Here is a 23,834-nt window from a genome sequence, read left to right on the forward strand (position 1 = left end):
TCCAGTAATGCCCCAGCTCTCAGGGCTCTTGCAGGTGAGGGAGGAAAGCAAAGTTCTAACACTCTACCGTTTCTACCCTGAACAAAGCAGCTTTGTTCTCACCTCCTTTACCACGTACATTTCTGCCTAAGATGTTCAAACGGAGGATTCTGCAGCCCCAAACAGTTAAAACCACTGGCGTTATAGAACCTTCAAAGGTTAAGTTGCTAAGCTTTAAATATATATATATATATATATATATATATATATATATATATATATATAGAAATATACTGTACACTCCCTCTTCCTCCGATATCACTGTTTCTGGCAGAGAGGCGTATTAGAGAATGTTGTTTTGGAAGGACTCATTAAAAGGGGCTTCTGCCCATGGAGTTCTTAGGGAGTTAGTTCAAAGCAGAGTTTTGCAAAGAGCTAAGGTACAAAACAAAAACTGTGAAGACTTCCCCATAGGAAGTGGTGAATTCGTACAATGGGAGCCTCCCTCTGCTTTCCCAGTGGAGGCTGGGTGTGCTGTGAAGACGGCAGATCAAGGGGGCGGACAGAAGGTAGAACAGGTCCATGAAACCAGAGCCACGTCCAGGAAACAAGCACATCAGGACGGCCCCTCTGACATTCACGGATGGACTCGACTTAACGTAGCCTTGTGTTTTGTTTGCTCAGAACTCAGCAGACATCAGCTCCTCTGGGAAGCCTTCTAGGACCCAGTTTACTACTGTGTTGGTTCTCTTGCTCTGAACCCACAAAACCCCTAAGATGACACAACTGTAGCACTTATCACCCTGCACGGCAGTCTCCCGCTTGCCGAGTGGCTCCTGTCCTAGATGCACAGCTCTGTGAGGGGAAGGCGCAGGGGGGTGTCTCCATCACCTGCAGGGCAGGGCACAGAGCAGGGTACTTGCCGAGATGAGGAGATCAACACACATGTGCATAGTCTCAACGTACTTCTCCTTTGGAGCCCGAGGTTGGTGGAAACCAGTAACACTGGTATAGGGGAACAATACAGGGCAGTGGCCACCAAGTTCAGCCTAGAAATCGCCCCAGCAGCAGGGTAGGGCCCCCATCCACAAAGACACCACAGTCGAGCTGTAGGCTTTGTTTTCTTACTGGTGGGACAGTGTGCTTTCCCATGGCATCACTCACACTCCCTTGGCCTGTCTCCCCGGTGATGAACGGTGTAGATACGGTAGGTGGAGCAGACACAGTCCGCCTCCAGACAGACAAACACCAGCCAATGAGCCAGTAACCAGACCCCGGACCTTTGAGTCATGAGGGCCTTTGTCCACCCACGGATCTTGGCATCCACGCAAGTCAGGCCAGTGCATCAAGGGCCGACGTGTTCTATGTCCAAAGTAGGAATGTTTGAGCAACAGGCAAGAAAAACAGACTCACAGCCAAGATCCCACACTCAGACGTGGTCAAGGATGAAGCTGGGAACGTCAGTGGAGGAAAGGAGTGGGCAGCAAAGCAGAGAAAGAGCTTGAAGTCCCTGCGTGGCTGACAGTGGAGCTGATGGAAATCCCTTCATTTTGAAATACGGCCCAGATTTGGCTGGTTGATGACCTTGGATCTAAATGCTTTTTTTTAAAAAATTTCATTTCACTTTTAATATTTTTGGCCGTGCCACGCGGCATGTGGGATCTTAGTTCCCTGACCAGGGATGGAACCCGTGCCCCCTGCAGTAGAAGCACGGAGTCTTATCCACTGGACTTCCAGGGAAGTCCCCCGGTGCTTTTTCAAAGCCCAGGATCTTCGGACCCATCTGATTGAAAACAAAAATCAGCACAGTAAGTATTCATACTGCAGACTTCACCCACTCCCATTAAGTTGTTCTGTCTTACTGCTTAACAATATAATTTCTTACTCAACTTGTCCAGGCAGAGATTCTGCAGCAGATTTTAAGTGTTAGCGATTTCTGGTGGTGGCACCGAATGGTCTGGCCACAGCTAACATGTGAAAGGCCATCAAATCACCTGGTGGGGAAACTCAGTAGTGCAAATATTTCAAGGCTGCACCTTCCCCTCGCTGTGTTCGGACCAGAATTATTTTCTTTTCAAACCATCACAATTCAGATAAAACTACCCCCACCAATTTATTTATTTTAGGAGAAGACATTCTACCTTAGAGGAGTTCAGACACACTTTTCCTGTTCATCCTCATCTGTTTTAGGCAGAGAGGGGTGTTTTCCCCAAGAGTCAGAAGCAAAACTAGGAGACGGCCAAGGCCCCAGTGCTCTAGCATGCTTCTCCTGGGCAGAGACAGCTTCCACAGATCTGTGTCCACTCAGAACAAAGAGGGTATCCCTGGAACCCATCCTTAGCCCTTCCTGAAAAGCCTTTGCTGTTGGGGAAACTCTGCAAGGAAGAAAACGCCCTCTGTCTTAATGTGGTGGTTGACAGCACAGCCTCTACCCGGGTACCAGACTGCCTGGGTTCAGTTCCAAGCTCTGTACTCCCTAACTGGGTCTTGTGCATCCTGGTTTCCTCACCTATAAAACAACTGTTATAATACAGGCAACACTTAGCACCCAGGATCATCTAAGTGCCCAATAAACCTGGCCATTGTTATTATCCCACGACAAAAAAAAAAAAAAGTGAACAAAGGATTTCTGGAATAATCAGTTCAACAAATATTTTTGAACATTTGTGTAAAACACCAGAAAGCCACTGCATTCATTCAACCAAGAAATACTTGATTAGAACATTCTATGTACCAGATTCGGTTAAGTCTAGTATATTTAATCATCCACCCCTCCATCCATTCAAGTTTTACCTGTGCACCTATGTATCAAACGGTGGCAGGCTACCAGATACACACACACACACACAGAGGCACATACACACATATAACAAACACATGTGGAGCGGGTGGCAACTACACTGCTGAGCATGAGATCTGGTCCCTGTCCCTGTGGAGACAGTGGGGACGACAAGACAGAGAAACACTTCTAGTGCCCAGACATCGAGAACCATGCAGGGTCCTCGGCTCGAAGAGATGGGCTGAAAGGAGAGAAGCTGAGATGTCACAGTAAGCGGTGGCAGCTGTGAGGACCTGGGACCCCCCCCCCCCCCCCCTGCAGGAATCGGAGGATGGGCTGCATGATGGTGATGACTGCGCTCATCTCCAGGTCATCCTTGGTCTTGTCTGCTGTGGCCTGGGCGCCCTCCCCTGACTGGTAGTGATCGTCGGGGTCGGCCTCCCTTCTGAAGGTGGTGAAGGCTTTCTTGGTGGCGGCAGAGGCCTCCAGGAGCTGATCCCGGACCTCTTCCGTTATCTGTGTCGCGGGCTCTTTGGCTAGAACGCAAATGTAAGACGGTCAATGCTGCCGAATCCCAGGAACACTATTCACCACGCCAAAGACGACGTTCAGAGACCTAAGTTCTGGAATTCACCCGAGAGCCTCTCAAGGTTGGCAAAACGCTCCAAGAAGCCACCATCTTCTCTCACCTCTTAGGGTTAAAAGTAAGTTGAGCCCTTCCAGCTTGCTGGTGGCTCTAACACGTCACCTACACTTGCTCTGTGGTTTAGAGGAAAAGCAGGAGAGGTTCTGTCAACCCCATACATCTATGACTCTGGGCCTCAGCTTCCTCACCTGTAAAATGGGGAGAACATCAGTGAAGTCTTCCTCTAGAATGTTGCTGAGACAGTCAACATAAGCTAATCAAACTGTAATTACTGTTCTTATACAACAATTGATGGAGCCCTTTACTAAGCCCCAAGGCACCGTGATTAAGCACCTCATGTTTATTTACCTCATCGAATCTTCAGAGTAACCCTTTAAGGTAACCAGGCACTAGAGTTGGGAGCATTAGACGCTGTAGCCAGACTGCCTGGGTGCAAATCCTGGCACTAGTACTTACTAGCTCCATATCCTTACTAGCTCCATATCCTACAAGTTAATTACCATCCCTATGCCTCAGTTCCTTCATCTGTAAAATGGGGATAACGATTTTATCGATTTTACAACGTCCTCTTGAGTTCTAAATGAAGTAACACATGTAAAGGACTTTGGACAGTGCCTGGTTCATAGAAAGTACTCAGTAAATGTTGGCCTTTCTTCTTTTTCTTCTCTTTATCCCCATTCTAGACCAGTGGTGATCAACTAGGGATGACTCTGACCCCATCTCCACCCAGGGGACGACAGGCAATGTCTGGAGAGATTTTAAGCTGGGGGTGGGCTACTGGTATCTACTGGGTCGAGGCCACATATGCTGCTAAACAGCCTGCAATGCACAGGGCAGCCCCGATAGCAACAGATTCTCCAGATGTCCCATGTGCTGTGGCTGAGAAACTCAGCTCTAGACTTAAAAAAACGAGACTCAGACCTATTCAAGGTCACTTGACTCCAACACTTTTGGGTCTACCCACTCCCCAGTATAACTTCTCTTCAAGGGGGATAATGGATAAAAAGCTTTATGAACTTTCAAATATTTCAGAAAATAAGGGAGGATTAGCTGACAAAAGACGACAGCCAGTTTAAAAGTGCGTATTCCACAACTTTCTCTAACATTAAATGGAAATTACAGGAAAAGATTATTAATGGATTTCCTGCCAATAAAACCCTGAGTTTGACAAAGAAGAATGTATGTTAGTTTATTAAACAAGAGGAGCCTCCAAAGCAGCAGGAACTCATTTCAGGTTACACAGGAAGAATTATATCACAATCAGATTGGTTTTCTTCTTCTGAAAGCCCCAGTCAGAAAACAGTTTGGAGCCTAGAAGTCGTGTAAAAACTAAAGGAAAACCAGGGATTCCTCCCATGCTTACAATCCAGCTGACTGAAGAGCTGCATGCAGGGGAGCATTTACCTTTTTTCCGTGATGGGGCATCCCTGTCTACCTCATCATCTTTCTTTTTATTTCCCAAGTCACTGGTGTTCACTGTCACCGTTGCCTTGATTTCTTGCTGGGCCACCTTCATTCGGTCATAGAAGACCTTGAAGAATTTTTCCGACTTCTTATCTTCTGTCAACCGGCAGAAAAAGGAGTGCTGCCAAGGAAAACCCACAGCTTTTTCAACACTGTGACACACCAGTTACTGAATCCCACTCAGGACACCAAAACCTCGCGGAGATCAGAGCCAGACACGAAACCTCAAAAACGGCCTAACTTTGGACCAGGGTTAAACACCGTTCAATGCACTGTCATTCTCTGGCTTCCACAGCCTGAGGTTTTCTACACAGAGCCTTTAAAGCAAACTGCCATTCCTTGGTTGAATCAGTCATATAGGCTTGGAAAGCATGCTAAGGGGTGGTGGGCAGATTTCAGCCAACGAAGCACAACCCCCTACACACATATAAATCAACTCCACTAACAATGGAAACAGAATGTATTTTTGGTGATTGTTGCAGGGCCAGTCATGTGTTTAAGGACTTCTATGAGCCCTCCTCTCTGCAAAGCCTTGTGAATATATACAGATGAGTAAGACGTGCTACCTGCCCCTATAGGGCTCCATACCAGGTTAGCATGACACGCCCATAAGCAGGGCTTAAATGCGTAAAACATGCTCCAGAAGCTACACAGACAATTGTACTACAGACGCTCAGAGGTGGCAAGGATGACATTGGGCTGGAGTGATCCCAAAATCGTCGTGAAAAAAGTGATCTTCGAATCAGGTTTTAAAGGGCAGGTAAAGGGTGGTTAGATGAAAAAGCTAACAATTAACAGGTAGCTCGCCTCTTGAATACACATTTGTTTTTGGACCCACTTCAAGCAATAGTATACATTGTTGATATAAAAACACAATATGGTATCTCAACTTCATTTATGAGCACTCTCTTTTCACCCCTTTGCAAATACCATGCTGTTATGAATTATTTACATAAAAATACAATACGGTCAATTTCCAGAGGAATAAAACAAAGCTCCAAACAATATATTTGCTTCTCCCAGTTGGAGCTTTCTGCCAATTTCATATCCTCCCCCATTTGGAAAGATGGCACTTCCCTACAGAAGGGAACCCTAGGCTTGCAATCCCAGAGGAAACACATCATCTTACCAGCCTCATGAAGCCCCTTAACTGCTCCATCTCTCACCCCGCCACACCCAGTGCCTGATTCAGCACCTGCCCCCACCCCGAGAGCCACCATGCTTCCATCTGCCAACGTGCAACTTCAGTCACTGCGACCCTTCTTCTAGCCACCAGCCCATATGCTACCCTGACAAATGTCTGCCTCATTTGCCCACCAAGCTCTTCTCGATCGTGTGCCCTTTCTTTTCCCTCTCCCTGTTCTTCAGCTCTGGCTGTTTCTTACACGCAGCACAGGATCCAGCCTTCCTACTTGTGCTCTCTGGTTCTGTCTTTTCTCTTCCAGCCACTCCCAAATGCCAGTTTACAAGTCACTGCCTGCCTCCATCCTGTGTGTCACTGAGTCCTCCAACACTCCCACTCTGTGAACCAAGCTCGAGCCTTCAGTGTGCTCCACTGCCCTTTACTTCCCTCTGTTTTCTTTTAGGCTTCTAGTTCATCCATCCATTCAACCGGCATTCCATTTGTCCATCTGCCCATCCACTATTTACTGTGCGCCTGCCATGAGTTGGGGATTACGCCCATTATAGGAGAAACAATGCTCAGCAAAAAGAGGCCTGCGCCCCATGAAACTGGCGGCTTGGTAGGAAAAAGACACAGTCATTCAACAGTCACGCTAATGACTTTCACTAAAATAGCCTTTTAACCACTGACTCCACAGAGTGCTGGCAAACAGTAGCAGACACTCAGCGCCACTGCCCGGGTCCTCCTGGCTCTTCCCATGGCTGGGGTCCCCTCGTCTTTCAGTCACAGCATTAACATCACCTCCTCAAGAAAACCACCCCTGACCATCCTACTAACGCAGCAGCCACACCAGCTGTTTATCCTCACACGCTCTATTTTATTCTTCATAGCAATTGGCCCCTGAAACGGCACTTGTATTTACTGTTCACCTACTTAACTGTCTGTCTTGGGCGGAGTGTAAGCTCTAAGAGGGCAGGAGCCTCACCTACATGGTTCACAGCTGTCGTGAGAACACCCAGAAGAGGCCCAGCACATAGAAGGCGCTCTATAATGATCTGATGAAAGAACAACTCAACACTTTATGGCTCCTCTTGACTCGCTACCCGCCCCCCCCCATCAGATCCTACTTATATTCTGTGGGCACGGCAGAAATAAATTCCCACCATACTGTAGATTCTTATTTCTCATATCCTCTAATGTGAGAAACCAAGTTCCAACTGTTCACTTCTTTGAACAGTGCTTCCGCAGACAAACAAGAGGAGGTGGGCGGGGGACGAAGACCTCAACCTAGAGCCACCTAAATACAGTGATTACATTTTCCACCAAGAGGCGTCACACAGCATGTCACCCACACGGGGTCAGGAGGAGACTGCACAAGGAGGCGGCTGCTCGGGGCAATGAACTTCAGTTGCTGCCCCTTAAGTCTTCTCATGGCATGGAGGCAACTGAAAAAGCATCCTTGGACACTCCCGGTCATTCAAGAAAACAAGTGCACTTTAATAAGTAAATAAATAAAGAGCCAAAGCCTGCCATCTGTCATCGGTAAGAGCGCAAGAGTACACACCCATCACCTGCTACAAATGCACTGCTTTAGGTCTAGCTGGTTAACCCAGCCCATGTCACCTGATAGGGTCAGGGCGAGGACACCTCTTATAAAATGAGGGAAAGGCAAGGCACTGAGGACTACAGGCTTCTACATACGTTTCTGCAATGGCCAGTATATTTATTTTGCACTGTTTATAACAGTCCCCGTCCCTCAAGGATTTGAAGCTGCTTTATAAACAGAACGTGGTCAATAAAACGATAGAGTGGACAGCGGGGTACGGTGACATGAGTAAGCACAGAAAAGCGACATCAAGCAAGGATGGGGGCTGGAGGATGGGAGAGGTGATTCCGGGAGTCTTGGGCTCGGCTCCGAAGCACCCGGCCATCACGCTGAAATGAGAGGCCAACTCCATCACACCTCTTAGTAAGAAGCAAGAGGAGAGATACCACCAGTGCTTCGAAAGAAGGAAACGTCTCTTAACGGAGGGGTTAGTGGGGCAGGCTTTCCAGTTGGACCTCCTGGGTTCAAGGCTGAGGTCCCTCATCCGCTGGCTCTGTGACCCTGGGCAAATTACTCAACCTCTCTGAACCCACGTGGAAGGGCTGCCAGGGTGCACACCAGGTGCTTAGCACAGTGCCCGCTAAGCGTGTTAGTTTCGCACTACCATGACATTAGTATCACGTGAAAACCCCACAGCAAAGGCATCACCCAAGCAGCTAAGTGGCGAGAACGGTCAGAAAGGCAGCCTTCAGCTCCACCGCTCACTAGCCGGTGTCACCTCAGAAAGTGACGACGCCTCTGAAACCCCAATCTCCTCATCTGCAAGATGGGCACTGTAACAGGGTGTGCCCTTCACGGGTGGTTATGAAGACCCGAGATAATCATAGTAACACTCCCAACAGCTGACCTGACGAGGTGCCGGGAACCTGGGGTGAACCTTCGTGCGTCTCACCTCCCACGCAGCCCCTGATGCAGCAGTTGTTACTATTATTCCTTTGTGAGATCAGGAGACCCTTGTGGGTCTTTCAGATAATGTGCATCAGGTGTGGAGCACGCCCGAGAAGCCCACACTGTGACAAATGTCGTCTTCCCAGGACGCCGTGAGAGGCACGGGCCTGGGAAGTGGCAGAGCAGCGAGGAGGGGTGACAGCGGGGCTGCAGGGGCCCCAACTGAGAAGCTCAGCAGACGCCCTGGAAGGAAGACATCTGGGCTCCAGAGAGGAAGCGCTGGTACCTCGTATGGGAGAAGTGAAAACGGAGGCATGTGCAGGAACGAAGGACCCCCGGTCCCCAATCACGGGCTGTGCCGGGGGAAGGCATGGGGGCCGCGGAGCAGACCAGGGCCAGGGGCTCCTGGAGACCCTCACTGCCCCTCCCTGGTGCCTGGTGTCATCTGGACTCAGTGAGACCAGGCCCTGCACACGGCTCACAGACCTGTTCATTCCACCTGCTTCCGTCACAATGTGCTCGGAGGACCTCCGGCCGGGAAGGTGGCGCCCTCCTCAGGACTGTTTCCCCAGAAGCGGGTGGGACCTCAGACCAGAGCAGGCGGGGACTCGGCCCTGACCCGCCTCAGGCTCTTCATGGGCACTGGTCTACCTCCCTCCATGGGCGTATTTCAGTGAATCACACCCCGAACTCCACCCCCAAAACCTAGAGCCAAGAGCCATGGAGAGACTGTTTCACTTCTCCAAACTTTTCACTCCACCCCACCCAGCAGGTTTGAGCACCCCCTTCCAAATGAACCTGGCCTAGAGCAGGCAACATTAGTCCCAGGTAAGAGAAAGCAAAACGGGGGGCGGGTGAAGGGGAAGTGACTAAAAGGGAACCAAGAGAACTTTCTGGAGTGAAGAAAATGTCTTGATTGGGGTGGAATTCACACAGGTGTGGTAGAGAGAATACTGTGCCCCCACCCCTGAAAAGATGTCCAGACCCTAATCCCTGGGACTTGGGAATATGTCACCTTGCATGGCAAAGGGGAATAAGGTTGCAGATGGAATTAAGGTGGCTAACCTTAAAATAGGGAGATTATGCTGGATTATTCAGAGGGGCTAGTGTCATCACAAGGGTTCTTAAAAGTAGAAGAGGAGGGTAGAGTGATATGGTGTGAGAAGGACGCCACTCGGCGTTGCTGGCTTTGAACATGAGGAAGGGGCCACAGCCAAGGGGCCTCTAGAAACTGGGAAAGGCGCGGAAACGGATTCTCCCCCGGAGGCTCCAGAAAGGAATGCAGCCCCGCTGACACCTAGATTTTAGTCTAGTTAAGAGTCACGTCGAACTTGTAAGATAAAAAATCTGGCTGTCTCAAGCCACTAAGATTTTCGTAATTCGTTACAGCAGCCAATGAAAACAAATACTATAGGTATAAACATTTGTCAAATCTGATCAAAGTGTACACTTAAAATCTCTACATATTATTGTATGTAAATCACATCACAATAAAAAGGAAGAGAAGGGGAAAAAAAACTGCTTTGTTACCCGAAGGCTAGAGAACTTTGTCAAGGCTGTCCAGACAAGGGGCCACCCTCAGAGGCCATCTCCCCCTGCAGAGGGATCTGCGTCTGCCGCCCTCATGGCCCATCTTACTTCACCCTTTGCTTATCTCCAAATCGCATGTGATTCCAAAGCCCCCTTCACATAAGCTGTCTCATCAGCGTTTTCGGAGACTGTCAAGATAGATATCACCATTCATAAATCCATCACGTTATAGACAGGAGAGCTGGGGTCAGGAGAGGTCAGCTGACGTGTGGCAGGGCCACGCCCGCTCCCTGCCTCTGCACTCAAGGCCCTGTGCACCGCCTGCCTTCTTAGTGATCGCACAGAACACCAGCCCCAGTGATCGGCAGGCAAATCCAAAAGAACGAGGGTAGGTTTGGGGGCAGACACAGCGTCAATGCCAACATCACGGACAACAGGTCCATGTTTGGAGTGGCCTTAGGGAAGGAAGCCGGGGTTGGGCCAGGTGAGAAAGTGACCACCTGCAGCGGCCACCTCCATGGAAGCTCTGGGGGACAGAGGTGGGAGGGGACCCAGGTATGGCCACTGTAAGCCAGGCTTAAAAACAATCCCCACAAAAGAGAAAATACGGATCACAGAATGCTAAAGCTGGAAGCACTCTATTCCAGACACTTCCAGATGTTTTTCCCAGCAGGGAAACCCTGATTCTCCTCTGTCCCCTAACACCACCTTCCATAAGGACCCGGATATAAGAGAGATACAGGCAGAACTGCTCAGCCTGAAACACAGCAGGGAGGACGCCCCTCACATCACTGCAACTCCTCCTTGCAACGCCAGGGCTCCACAGGACGTTGTTGGGGAGCTACCCATTTAGTCCAGCCCTACACATTTTACAGAGGAGGAAAATGAGGCCCAGAGGGGGAAACAGACATCTCAAGGCCACACAGAGCCCATGTCTCCTGCCTACTCGAGCCAGTCCCTTTGCCCAGGCTCTGCGGTGGCTGGCTGACACAGCAAGCAGCTCGAATTTCATTCCTGCTCTCAGATAACTGTCAAGCGGACAGTCTGCCCTCCTTGGGCTGCTTGAGCTGTATGGGGACTTAAGAACTGAGGTCTTAGATTAAAATAATAAGGAGACCACCCTTCCAGATCACTCTTGAAAATAATAAGATATCCCTTAATCAGCCTGGCAGCCACCCTCTGTGCCCAGCCAAGTCCTTGCAAAGGAATAGAGCGTGATTTATGACAGGTCCACCCGGCTCCTGAAACCAGAGGCGGCCCAAAGCTAGGGACCAGCAGACAACTGGCAGCTCCTCTAAACAACAGGCCGGAAGTGTGCAGGATGGGGTGGGGGGACTCCAATGGGAGCCACGGGCCTTCGCCATGTGCTGGACATACAACAGGGAAGGTGAGCGAATGAGCACCTTACTGAAAAGCCGTCTTCCCCAGAATTCAGAGACTTGGGGGAAGGAGGGCAAAGACAGTCTTGGAACCTTGGAACCCAGGGCCAGCCAACCAGCCAGCCTGCACCTGCATGGACACGGGAGGAGCCCTTTACGAGCATCTCAGATAAAGGGAGTGGCAGCAGCAGGAAGCAGAGGTGGATGTGATCCAGGGCAGGTCTGGTGGGAGAGGGGACGGTATGGGGGGAGCAGTCCCCAGGGACAGCTCTGAGACTTTGATCCTTCCCCAAAGGAAAGCATTTTCACCCGGCAGCAGTCCACCTTCTAGAAACCCTCACACTGAGGCTTCAGAGACTCCAGAGAATGAGCTTTTCTATCCGACTGCCTGGTACACAGCCCATGACATTCACTCTGCGTGCTCACTTATCTGCTGCAGAATGAATTAAGTTCTCAGGCTAAATGCAAGAATTTGAAAAATGTGACTGCTGAACAGTGCTGAATCCTTGTGCTTCCAGGAGCAGATGGAAATTCCTCCCTGGAGTCTGACTTTTTCTCTTCTTACTCTGCCTCTGGCACACGGGGACCTCGGCCTCGGCCCAGGAGTCTCCAGGACTTGAAGGGATGACTCCAAACAGACCAACCCATTCCTGTCCAGCTTGTTCAGAGGCTCTGCGGGTGACAGTGACAGCAATGGCTACCCAAGTGTGGGGCTTACCTTGTGGGGTTCTCTTCCTATACCTGTGATTAACTGACACTTCATCACTTCCTGGGGACACCTGATCTGCAAATTACAGTGAACAATAATTGAAGCCTTCTGATTTGCTTGCCACCTCCCTAAGTGCTTTGTATACAGTATCTCATTTAACCCTTCTAACTACCCCATGAGGTAGGGGCTACCACTCTCCCCACTTTACAGATGAGGAAACTGAGACTCAAAGAGGTTAAATAACTTGCCAAGTCATACAGCTAGGAAGTGGTGGTGGTGCCCCAGGACTCAAGCCCCCACTGGTCTGACACCTCAGCCCATGCTCTCAACGCCCCTGCTTTGTCCAACACCTCTCACCTAAGCAAGAGTGTGTCAAACTCCAAACACCTTTTGGCTTTTTATAATTCACTCCCTACCCACCAGCCCAGGTCTCTCAGCTGCACAGCAGAGAGTCTCACAGACTCTTCTCACAGGAAAGAAGAATAGCCATGGTAGGAACACATGTGAATGCCCCAACTTCCCTGCAAGGCCTGATGCTCTCGTTAACCTGGGCTCCCAAACAAGGCTCTTTTGCTAGTTGAAGCTTTGCCGGGGCTGGGGGTTACAGGTTGCTCACCGAACCACTGTCACTCAATGACCACCGTAGGTCTTGAGTCCCTTTCTTAGAAACCCACGACAACCATCAAAACCCAAAGAGCATGTAACAGGAACCAGCTGATAAAACCACACATGCTTTAGGCACAAGAGCCTGGAGAATTGCAAGTCTGGAAACCTGAACTTTAGCCATTGCTCCTCGATAACCAGCTACGTGAACTTGGGCAACTTGCTTAACTGGATTTGTGCCCTAGGTTCCTTAGCTGAAAAACATGACTCTTACCACCTGCCCTGCATGCATCACATAGAGGCGTCCATCAAGGGTGCAGTTATGAAACACTATGTGAAACACACTGTGATTACTACAGGAAGCTACTCAAATGCAGGGTGTATAATCTATCAATACCACTTTCAAAGGAAATCAGTTAGCAGGTAAGATAGGTGGATCGACTAATGTGCTGGGTCTTAGGTGATGACCAAAGTCTAGTGTCCCCAAAACATCCAGAGATAAACAAGCCCTGCTCATACTGGTAGGTCAAGACGGCCTGTAAACTGACAGCAAAAACACACTGAAGAGCCTTTCCCAGTAACTGTCACAATGAAGGAAGTTAAAAAAAAAAATCCAGTTGGAATTCCACTAGTTATAGACGCCATTCAGATTCCGTTAGACACAGAGACAAATGTTTTTGCTCCCACTTCTCAAACTGTAATACACCCAAGGCAGAATGGTGTCAGACCCTCCCCCTGGACAGGCCCAGGCCTTTCAACATGAACTGTTTTTTCCAATATTTTCAACTACTCTTGACTTCAGGAAAAGTATGATATTTGAAAAGAATCTAATAATTAGTAAAGAGGGCATTAAGAATCAAACACTCCCCTGGTATAAATGCTCACTCACTCTAAGGACATTTTTTTAGCAAGGTTTGATGGGTTTCAACCAGTAAACATCTGCAAGTCTCAGCTCACCAGTGTCTCTGAGGATGTTGCCAGCTTTAATGAGTTCAGAAATAATATAAACTTTAAACAGAAAAGAAGGAAGTGATGAAGTGAACGATGTATGGGTTGTAAAGGCACTGACATTTCAACTTCATTTTTCTGAAAAGAGTTCCTCCCTCATCCAAACTGTAGAGCCATCTCTTGATAACTCAGACATACACAGCATGCTTCATCTCCTCTTCCCTGCCAGGGCTGGACGGAGGCCACCGCCTGCTCATCGCTGATTCCCAAGGCCTGAGAGAGGGGCTGGAGGACGACGAAGACCAAATTAATCTGGGCACTGGGCTCCAGGGAAGGGCCTGAGGTCCAAGGTCAATACCAAAGCACTGGATCTTCATGATGCTTTTCAAGGTGAGTTAATTCTGGTTTTAGCAAGCAGCAAAGTCCCACCTGTTCCCTAAGAACCACTTTTCCTCTGAGACCTGAGAGCTTAACACCTCTCCTTACCTGTCCCCCGGGGCCCACAGGGAACAGCACTGGGCAGGAAATTCTGCCCAATCTGGTAGGCAGTCTGGTCCCCCCTCTCCCGTGTGGATCAGAACACGGAGAGCTTCTCACATACTCATCCATGACACCTCAACCAACAAACTGTAATTCCTAAAAAAAAAAAAATTTTTTGAAGGTGTTATCTTACAAAGCCCCTGTATGTGTAGGTAAACTGTCAGCAATAACATCTCTAGCAATATTTAAGAGTAAAATCACAGAGGTTTCAGGGAGGCAGCTCAGCCTTCATTCTAGAAGACCCAGGGACAAGGAGTTAAGGGGACTCCAAATTTTCTCTGGGTTCAATTCTCAAACCTCCTTACAGAAGCCAAAGGTCAGCATATATTGCGGGGTGCACTGGCACAGGCGTCTGTCCCTTCCAGCCAAAGGCAGGAAAACAAAGAGCCTCCAGAGAAAATCAATGATGACCAGTAAAATAGGAAACAGAAGCATCCCCAAATTTGCCTGAAGTGACGGGAGATTGCGGCAGGGACCTCCTTGGGAAATTTCTTTAAGTACAAGAAGGTACTTTGGTTGCTCTTCAAGCCAACATGAGGTTTATAAAAAAGAAAGGCACTGTGAAGCAGACGAGACTTTGGTTAGACCTCAGGGACGACTTTTGTTAAAGTACTCAGGGAGGTTTTGGAATCTCGGTCTACAGACATCTATTCAACCAGAGAAGAAGAAAATCAGTATCAGTGAACGTCTGGGGCTGCTGGAGACACACACTAGTCTCCGAGGGTGCCTTCCAGGACTGATTCTATGATTTAACGAAAGTGCCTTCTGCTGGTTCACGTGACACTCTCAGGTCTCGTGTCAGCTTGCCCACAGCCCTGCTGTGGGATCTGTGACAGGGGGACAGAGGCCTTCTCAGTGAGCCTCCAGTGTGTATCATGAGACCTGAAAGGAACGATGCAAGAGGTGCTGCAAAAACTCCATCAGCAAGAAACACACCCCGGGCATCAGCAAAGGAGGGCTCAGGTGGGTCCCCTGCCCAGAGCCTAGGGGCGACGCGGCTGCTGTCCCTTCCCGCTTCACTTGGGGGTTCCGTCCGCGTTATCAAGAAAGAACTGACACAGGAGTCGGAGGATGAGACCTTCGTTCTTTGATCTTATTTCTATCCTGGGTACCTGAGGGCCAATCAATCAACACTGACGGACATTTTCTGCCCTAAAATCACCAAGGTTCCCCAGGGCATCCAACTTGAGCTTTATGTCGACGTCAAGAAGGATCCTTTGCACGCCCGTTCTCTGTGTTTGTACGGAGAGCAGCAGGGGTTCAGAGAAAGGGCTCCACGTCCTGCACACTCAGCAAGGTACAAAGAGGTGGACAGGGGTGGCTGAGGAACTGGGCAGGTATGGAAAGGGCATTTATTAACCTGCAGCCTCTGTTTCCTCATCTGTAACGGAGGAAGGAGGAGGGGAAGTGCCACCCAAGAGGCCTGGAAGGTGGAATCAAGAAGGTAACACAGTGCAAGCCCAGCACAGGGCCTGCACCTGGTAGGTGTTCTGTACCAGACACTTTCCCTTCCCCACTCTCAACAAACCGAACTGTGACACACCTGCTCGATGGATAACATCCAAAAAGAAAAAAATATACCCTGGCCTGTCGGGGGCAAGGACGCTGGCTGGCAAACGCAAAACATCAAGCAAAGCGAGCACCTTCTGACGGAGGGCTCACCGTCACCCGCTGTCCTCTGCTCGATCAAATGACCTCTCAGGTCTCAGTCCTGGTCTGAACCCCAAAGGACACGCTCCAGGACTTTCAGTCCTCCCAACCCAGCAGGTCCATTTCACTGGGTACTGGCCCATCAGGGGGCCCATATGGCTGCAGAGAACATCCTTGGGATCCAAGAGTAAAACGTACAGATGGCCAGACGGATGGAGATGGCGGATAAAATTACACAGCACTCATCTGTGTAAGTGCTGCTTAATAGATTATGGCTCTGGCATCAGTAACGTGTATCCAAGTAGGTTACAGCCCGAGCCAACTTGGTGCCCTTTAAAAGCACTGACTAGGGCTTGGCAGGGGCCGTGGAGATCACCTAATTCAGCCTCTCACCTGATGATAAGCTCAGTACCTGGGTCGAGCAGTGGTCTCATGCCCCGCGCCCCTGCCCCCCCACCCCCCGACCCCAAGGGCTATGCTGCAACCACGCTGGCTTCCTTCAGCTCCTGCCAACCCGTCTGTCTGAACACTCCTGCCCTCTGCTCTTCACGCCACTTGTTCTCTTCTCGTCTGCTAAGTCTGGGCTTAAATGCATCTCCCTGGAGAAGCCTCCTCTGAGCACCCTAAGTGACCTCTCCGTGACACTCTTCCCTCTTCATGCTTCTTCCTTATTTAATTGTTAACTGGCTTACGATCCATCTCCCCTGCTAGACTATAACCTCCTCGAGGGCAGGCCCTCTATGATCTCAGTCCGGACTGTGCCATGGCCACCTCATCCAGTGCCTGGCACCCAGCAGGGGCTCCATCAATACCTGCTATCTTAATGAACGCACAATAGTCCTGAAGGATGTGCAATCCTGCAAAACTTAAATCGAGTCCAGCTTTGCATCTACGGCAGCTGAAGTTTAACTCAATAACCAGAAAATCCCTGTCCGTGAAAGCTCAAAATCCTGCCAAGCGGGGAAAACGCCGAATGCCAAAGGCCAGCTGAAGGAGGCTAATGTGGCGTTCTCACCTCTCAGACGCTTATCAGGTTTGTGCCCAGGCCTCTGCGATGGGCTCAGGCCGGCTGGGGACCCTAATCCAACTAGTTCACTGTTAACTACTCTGGCCTCACTGACACTTGCATTATTAAGGTGGGGCGGGAAGGACAATCATTCGTAGACCTTCCATCTCAGAACCTGGCTCACACCCCTGACTCGATAACTACAAGCTCGGGGCTGAACAGTTTGCGGGCTTGTGTTGCAAGGAGGCTAATGAAAACACATTTTTCAAACACCGTATGGTGAGGGCAACTGAAGCACCATCCTCCTCCAACAGCAATATAAATTTTTAAGTCCTGAATTCAAAGGGAAACAAGTGGCTTGAAGATATCAGATGGTTTACAGGACTCTCCCCTTTGGCATCTGGGACGTCTTGATGACAAATTTAAAACCCAGGCAAAGGTAACTGGGAGAAACACCAAGAGAGGCTCTGACACTTTCACAAAGGAACTAAGAGGACTCAGGAAAGGCATGTGGGCAGAGATTTCTCAGTAAGAAGGAAGGTCATGGCAGAAGTGCCGATGCCAGCTGTGAATGTCACTTAGGTTCTCAGAGCGCGCAGGGTCCAGGCTTGTGAGTGACATGTCTTTAAGGCCCCCACGTCAGGACTCTAGCCGCTGGCAGTTTCTAATGAGAAAGTATTCTCAACCACGAAGTTAGCTCGACTGGAAAAGTTCCAAAGGGAAAGTCCCTCCAGTTACTCAGAAGGGGGGAAAAAAGTTGCCTTCTTGGTCTGGAATCTGGGGATATTTTATGCAGATGGCTCTAACAGAAGTTACTGAGGGGAAGTCAGCTCGCCTTTTATTATTCAAACAGGCTACTGCTATTGCACAACTCTTGGGCAAGGCAGGGGTGGGTTTCTGCTTTGTTTTTTTTAAAGCCTATCCTCATGGGAACTACTTATTCTTTTCGAAGAACATTTCATTATGACCTCCCTAACTCTGCTCTGGTGGGAATGTGACCGGCAAGGCAAAGCCATCAGAGCGGCCAGGGTGCAGGTGGACACCCCCGGAGCTGCCACCGGGGCTTCTCAGGACGGCACTTCTGCTTCCCTGCTAAGAACTGGATGCAGCAGCCACTTTTTTTTAGTGCAGGCTGAGTACTCTCAACCTGCAACCTTCAGGTAACAGAAGTTGCCCAAAAGCTCCAGGAATTATCACTGTGGGACAAACGCCTTCCTTTGTTTTCATGTGGTTCCACCTTATAATGTGCTAGAAGAGATAAGAGGTGTCATCCCACCCAGGGCAAGAGCACAAGGAAGATTATGGAAATGCCAACAGCCCTCCTTCTCTGGGGCAGAGCGATGGTCTGTGCAACGCGCAATGGAATCCATGTAGCTCAGGGGCAACCTGAGAGCAAAGGGTAAGCTTCTATCGGATGAGCTTGAAGACTCCCAGGACAGGTCCCTATAATGAAGGGGCTGGTAATAAAAAAAAAATATCCTAGGAAAAGAAACAGGTGAGGGCGGGAGAAAAGACACCTCAGCCAAAACCCTTCTGATGTCTTAGAGCTGCACAATGGGGAACTCTTAGGGGGAAAAGGAAAATATTCTGTTTCTGGAGACAGCTCCAGGAATACTGAGCTAGGCGTGAGAAACAAGCAAGCTGATAGATGGGAGGGGAAAAAAGAAAAAGAAAAGGTGGGGAGAAGGAGTCAGGGAAGGGGGAGCGAGATGGCTGGGAGACAGGGGAATTAAAGAACACCATGGCAACAAGTCTGTCCACCTACCCTGGCCGCCCACCCACAGCCAGATTCTTTGCTGACGCACTTGAGAACAAGCTGGTTCCTACCAGCTCAGGAAGGTGAGCAAACCCGGAGAGCTCATTAAATCCCTTCTCAGCGACTCTTGTCTGCCTGCAGATAGTGAGCAAGGAGGATATAAATAGAAGTTATATAACATCTCTTTGTTGATTCCTGTGCTTACCAAAAAAATGCAGCATGACCTTGTTTTTTTTTTCTGCAGCGTTTTCTTCAGCCTGCGGGTTGAGGACTTTAAGCCAGTTAGGGATCATCTTAAAGTTTAAAGAGTAGGCTATAGATTTCCACATTAAGGACACGCAGGAGGATCACCCAAGCTCGGAACCCTCAGGATCAAGTCCTCCTCAGGTATTTAAAAAAAAAAAAAAAAAAAAAAAAAAAATCTACTTGCTGCAGAATAAAAGGAATCCTGTGGCGTCCGCTGAGGACATTTCTGATGATGCCAGGAGTTGTATTAACACCCAAGAGCAGAGAACCGTGTGAAACCAAATACATGACTTGGGTTTTCAAAGGAGGTCAGGGCACTCAAAATACATACATTTAAAGCCAACTGATGGTTTCTAAACACCTCCAGGAAGATTCAGTTGTCTTTTCCTTTCTCAACAGGCTAGACAGTAAGAGTCCAGTGGAATGCAAAGGCCTCCTCCTTAGGGAGGCCAACAGAGGTGAGACGTGCGGAGGGAAACACCAACGGGAGGCCCTGAGATCTATCCCAACCCGGTCAGAGCCTCCAGCGCTGCCGGGGCTCCTGGACAGACTCTGGTTCTGGCATCTTCACCGGGAGGTAGCTTTAAAGGAGCGTGTGCTTACAGGCTGTGCCGCTGAACCCCCATTACTCTGCTATCTTGTCTAACCTAGTGATGCCACAAGACTCTTTCAAAAAACTGTTACCATGGGAACTTTTCCCTCTCAAGCATGTTTCAAGAAATGTTACAGGTGCTGGAGAATTCAATGCCTTTGGTCTCAGTAAGCATTTTCTGAGTCTTTGAATGTGCGGCTTCAACTGAGAGGACTTTCAAACCCATGATGCAAGGGTTTTGAACACAAATCTCTCCAAGGGATGGGGTTAATCACACACGGCATGGGTGCTATGATGGCCCCAGGCCCCACAAGGCACGCAAATTCTGAACCACAGGGCCTTTAACGCATCCTATCCGCTAAACACAAGACCCCATAGGGATATAAGCAGCTCAGAGGGTGACCCCAATAAGGGATGCTGTGGCTATCATCCCTACCATGGGATTTCCCTTCTCATCAGAACTCGGAGGTGGTCAACAACACAACAAGGCATCCAACCAGGCAGGGCAAGAGCCACCATCCCCCACTGAACCCCTGGTCCTAGGTCAGCACATCAGCTCATCTCTCAACTGAGCCCTATTAGCCCAAGCCTTCTCCTCTTCTAAATTCCTGTGAGGAAAACACCATCGACCTTCTATAATATAAACAGCGCAGATCTGGTAGGAACCAATACATCTTCCTGTCCCGACGTGGCGATGTTGCCAGGTAACAATGTAGAAATACACTCAGACAACTGTATGTGATAATATACAACCTCCGCTCTGCAGCTGATAACTGAGGGAGTGTTAAAACACCATGTTCTCTCAACACTTGGGCTCTTGGTGCGAAAAGAAAATTAAATGAGATATTTCCTCTTGTAAATATAAGACAGGCATACGACTCACACATGCAGCCACTAACTGCAAACAGTAGAGGGGTTTGCCGCAGCCATCTGCAATGCACCCCAGCTTTCACTCTCCTGCCCCTCCACTCCCCCCAGCGTGGACTCCAGAAAACTAAGAGAAACGTAACCAAGCACGAGCCTCTCCTATGTTAGGGACAAGTTCACCTCTGACCAGAGAAAGGACACCAGTGGCAACTACAGAAAAACTCATACCTTATTATAAAACTGGGCATGCTTCCATCGTGTGGTTCCTAAGCTGACTTAGAGAATTCACTGCATGACCAAGCAGTGACCACTTGCTTCTCAGATCAAAGAACCAGCGCTGCCTACCCGCTCCCAACAATGATGAGGAAGATGCTGCTCTGGAGGATGCAAAGCACCACGGTGGATGTAGGGCACTGATTAACTCCCTGGCGTTGGACCCATGCAACTTCAAGGCTGTCCAGCATGGTAGAAAGTCAAGAGGTTTTTGAGAGAGACAGACCTGGATACCGAATCTCAGCTCTCCTAACTGGGTGACTTTGCATAAGACCTCCCTTGATCTTCTGGGACTCAGTTTTCTCATCCAGAATTGGGGCTATCCCACCTAGCCCAGATCAAGTACGTAGCAGCACCATGCGCTGTGTCTGCCCTGCAAGGGGCACTTTATAAAGGCAACAAGTCCTTTCTTTTCCTTCTGCAATACATAAACATTCTTCAACCTGCCCAAGACTCGAATATGGGGAGAATCCAGTGCATGGAGCTTCTTTGTGCAAAGTGGGCAAAAGATGAGCTCTAATAAGCCTCACGTTACACCGAAGTACATATGCTCCTTTAGATGCAAGTGAAAATCAAAAATTGTAGCAATATAATCTAACTTTTCTTAGGAGCCCTAATTCAGTGAGCTGCCCTCTGTCTCCACGGAGAGGAAGTTATGCAAGAGATCTTCCTTCCCATTAACTTTCATGGACCTGAGACCCTGGAATCCGCTAGAGGGGAAGCAGCATGTGTGGCACATATAATTTTTATTTGGCAAATGAGATGCCCAGCCTGAAAGGTAAAGTCTTTCGTGGTTCTCTTCTCCGTCATGCACAGGCCGGTGATGTAACCAAAGCAAAGACACACAAGCCATCTCAGGACTTCTCTGGAAGGCAGACCGCCCTCCACAATGAGCCCACTAACAAAAAGAAGGACAAAGAGAGAGAAGCCACACATTCTGCAGAGGGGCTGAGAACTCAGGCTCTCCTCTATATTTATTCATTACGTAGAGATCGAGTTCCCTTTACCCAACACATGCAGAGACTTCCCTGGGGAACGTGGGGTTGAAACAAACCCTGATACAACTACCAGCTAGCTCTGTGACCCTAAGCAAGCAACGTGACCTCTCAGATCCTCTATTTCCCGCGGAGCAAAAAGGGGTCCAGGCGGTACCTGCCCACACAGGACCACCACGCAGAGTAAATGAGATCATGAAGAGAAAGCACCAAGCCTCGCTCCTGGCACGTGAGCGTGCAGACTTTGGTGCTCATTATTATTACCACCAACTACAGTTACTATAAAGAAGAAAAGAAGGAAAAGATCCATCAAGAATCTCTGGCATCACAAGGAGATTTCTCCAAATTGACATTATATATTTCCCTTGGGTTCAGATAAACTTAACTCCTTCTCTCACCTAAGGAAAGTGCCTCTTTAAAATTGTGATAACCGTTAACAACACATTTTCACATTCCACACCCTCATGTTTATATGGGGAAAAGAACAAGATGACGAACGTAACATGGTGGCGACATACAGTCCAGACTTGGACTCATTCAGGGAACATTTATTGAGCACCCACCATGGTCCAGGTGCTGGGAAGTAAGACTGAGGCTTGACCCTGGGAGAAATTACACTCTTGGGTGGGGGGAGGGGGGAGGAGAGGAAGACATACAACCGAAAAGAAACTGTGAGCAATGACTGCGTATTAGGCACCATTCTGAGCTGCTGTGTGCTTTCCATATATTATCTCATTTAATCCCCAGAGTAGCCCTACAGAGCAGGATTCTCTACGTGTATTTGTTAGGTACAGATTGACTTCCCTTCATCCAACACATGCAGAGACTTCTCTGGGGAGCCTGGGGGTGAAGACAGACTTGATCTCTGCCTCCTCGGGTCTTACAATGAGCCTCCATTTCAAGAGTGGTGATTGCTGAGTAAATGAACTGCCCAGACAAAGAGACCACCACTTCTGCCTCAGGGGATCAAGAAGTTTCCAGAGCAGGAGACAATTTAAACAGGGCTCAGGGAGCGTGCCAGGCAAAGGGAAAGCGGGCACGTCCCACACGGAGCAGAGGCATCTGAGTACACGGCCAGGGCCGGGCAAACGAGCAGGTTGCAGCCACAGGACAATGGAACGCGGGGGTGAGTGTGGGAACCCAGGCAGGGCCAGGCACGTGGGCACCAGTGGATCGCAGAAACACGGCAGTGGATTTGATCTTCCACGGAAGGCTGTTAGGACAGGGAATGACGTGGTCCAGCCTTCATCTGGCGGGGCGGGGTGGCCGTCACTGACAGCAGTATGGAAGAGAGAAACGTCCGGAGGCAGGGAGGCCTTGAAGAGCCCATCTCAGGCTCAGAACTCAGATGGCCCGTGCTGGAAGATGGTATAGGAGGCTGGTCAGGGGCAGGGATTCTGAAGCCAGAGCATCTCGTCTCCAACCCCAGCTCCCCCAGCCCCAGCCGGGTCACTTTGGGCATGTCATGTAGCCTCCAGGTGTCAACTGTCTGGCTCATTACGAGTCTGAACTAAGTCCTGACTATTAGAATACTGGGAGGTAGAGTAGATGCAGAATGAGTTCCTGATGAAAATCAAGAGGGAGGAGACGATGACATCAAGGTTTCCAGCTCGGGTGACTGCACAGGTGGCGGTGGGAAGTCCACTGACCTAGATACAGAACACAAGAAGGCCAATGCGGTGGAGGACTGGAGGTAATGGGCACACCTGGGGTCGCGTGAACTGAGAGTTAACGCAGGTGGAGATGCCCAGCAGGGATCTGCGCAGAAATCTGGAGATGATCACGGAGGTAGGGCCAGGGGCTGTCGGCATAAATGGTAGCTGGGAACCATGGGGATGGGTGAGGTCACCCAGGAAGCTTGGAGAAAAAGACGACAAACAGGCTGGAGACCAGGCGTCAGCATCTCACATATTTGAAGGTTAACTGTATGTGTCCCAAGGAGTCCCTTGTTCACCATGAGGAAAACCTCCAGAGGAAGCACAGAAATAGCACAGCGTCAGGCCATCAGGAAGTGACTGACGTAAAGTGTGGCACCCTGGGGTGGGCGGTCAGACAGGCCTTCCAGATGAAAACTCTGGACTCCTCAGCCATGTATACAAATCCCCTCGGGAAGGAGCTGCCCGAGGCTGCCTTCCAAATCTGCGTTAAAAAGTGGTAAGCAGGGCAATGGAATACATGCCCGCAGAGGCAGTAAAGGGAAAGGGGAGATCACCCCTCCAATCAAAAAAGGAAAGAAAAAGTAGAGGCCTCTCTTT

The 23,834-nt window shown here is 49.5% G+C and overlaps 1 protein-coding gene across 3 annotated transcripts in view; it reads right to left on the minus strand.

Moving 5' to 3' along the window:
• ITPR1 (inositol 1,4,5-trisphosphate receptor type 1) overlaps nucleotides 1-23,834 on the minus strand; it is a 303,138-nt gene that overhangs the window by 63,259 nt on the left and 216,045 nt on the right. For all 3 annotated transcript variants that reach the window (XM_007453070.1, XM_007453068.1, XM_007453069.1), the window contains 2 exons: nucleotides 4,809-4,989; nucleotides 3,074-3,294 (listed from right to left, as the gene is read on the minus strand). In XM_007453070.1, coding sequence (XP_007453132.1) covers nucleotides 3,074-3,294; nucleotides 4,809-4,989 — 402 coding nt within the window. The remainder of the gene's footprint in view (nucleotides 1-3,073; nucleotides 3,295-4,808; nucleotides 4,990-23,834) is intronic.

This window comes from Lipotes vexillifer, unplaced genomic scaffold (assembly GCF_000442215.2).
Source record: "Lipotes vexillifer unplaced genomic scaffold, Lipotes_vexillifer_v1.1 scaffold1105, whole genome shotgun sequence".
NCBI lineage: Eukaryota > Metazoa > Chordata > Mammalia > Artiodactyla > Lipotidae > Lipotes > Lipotes vexillifer.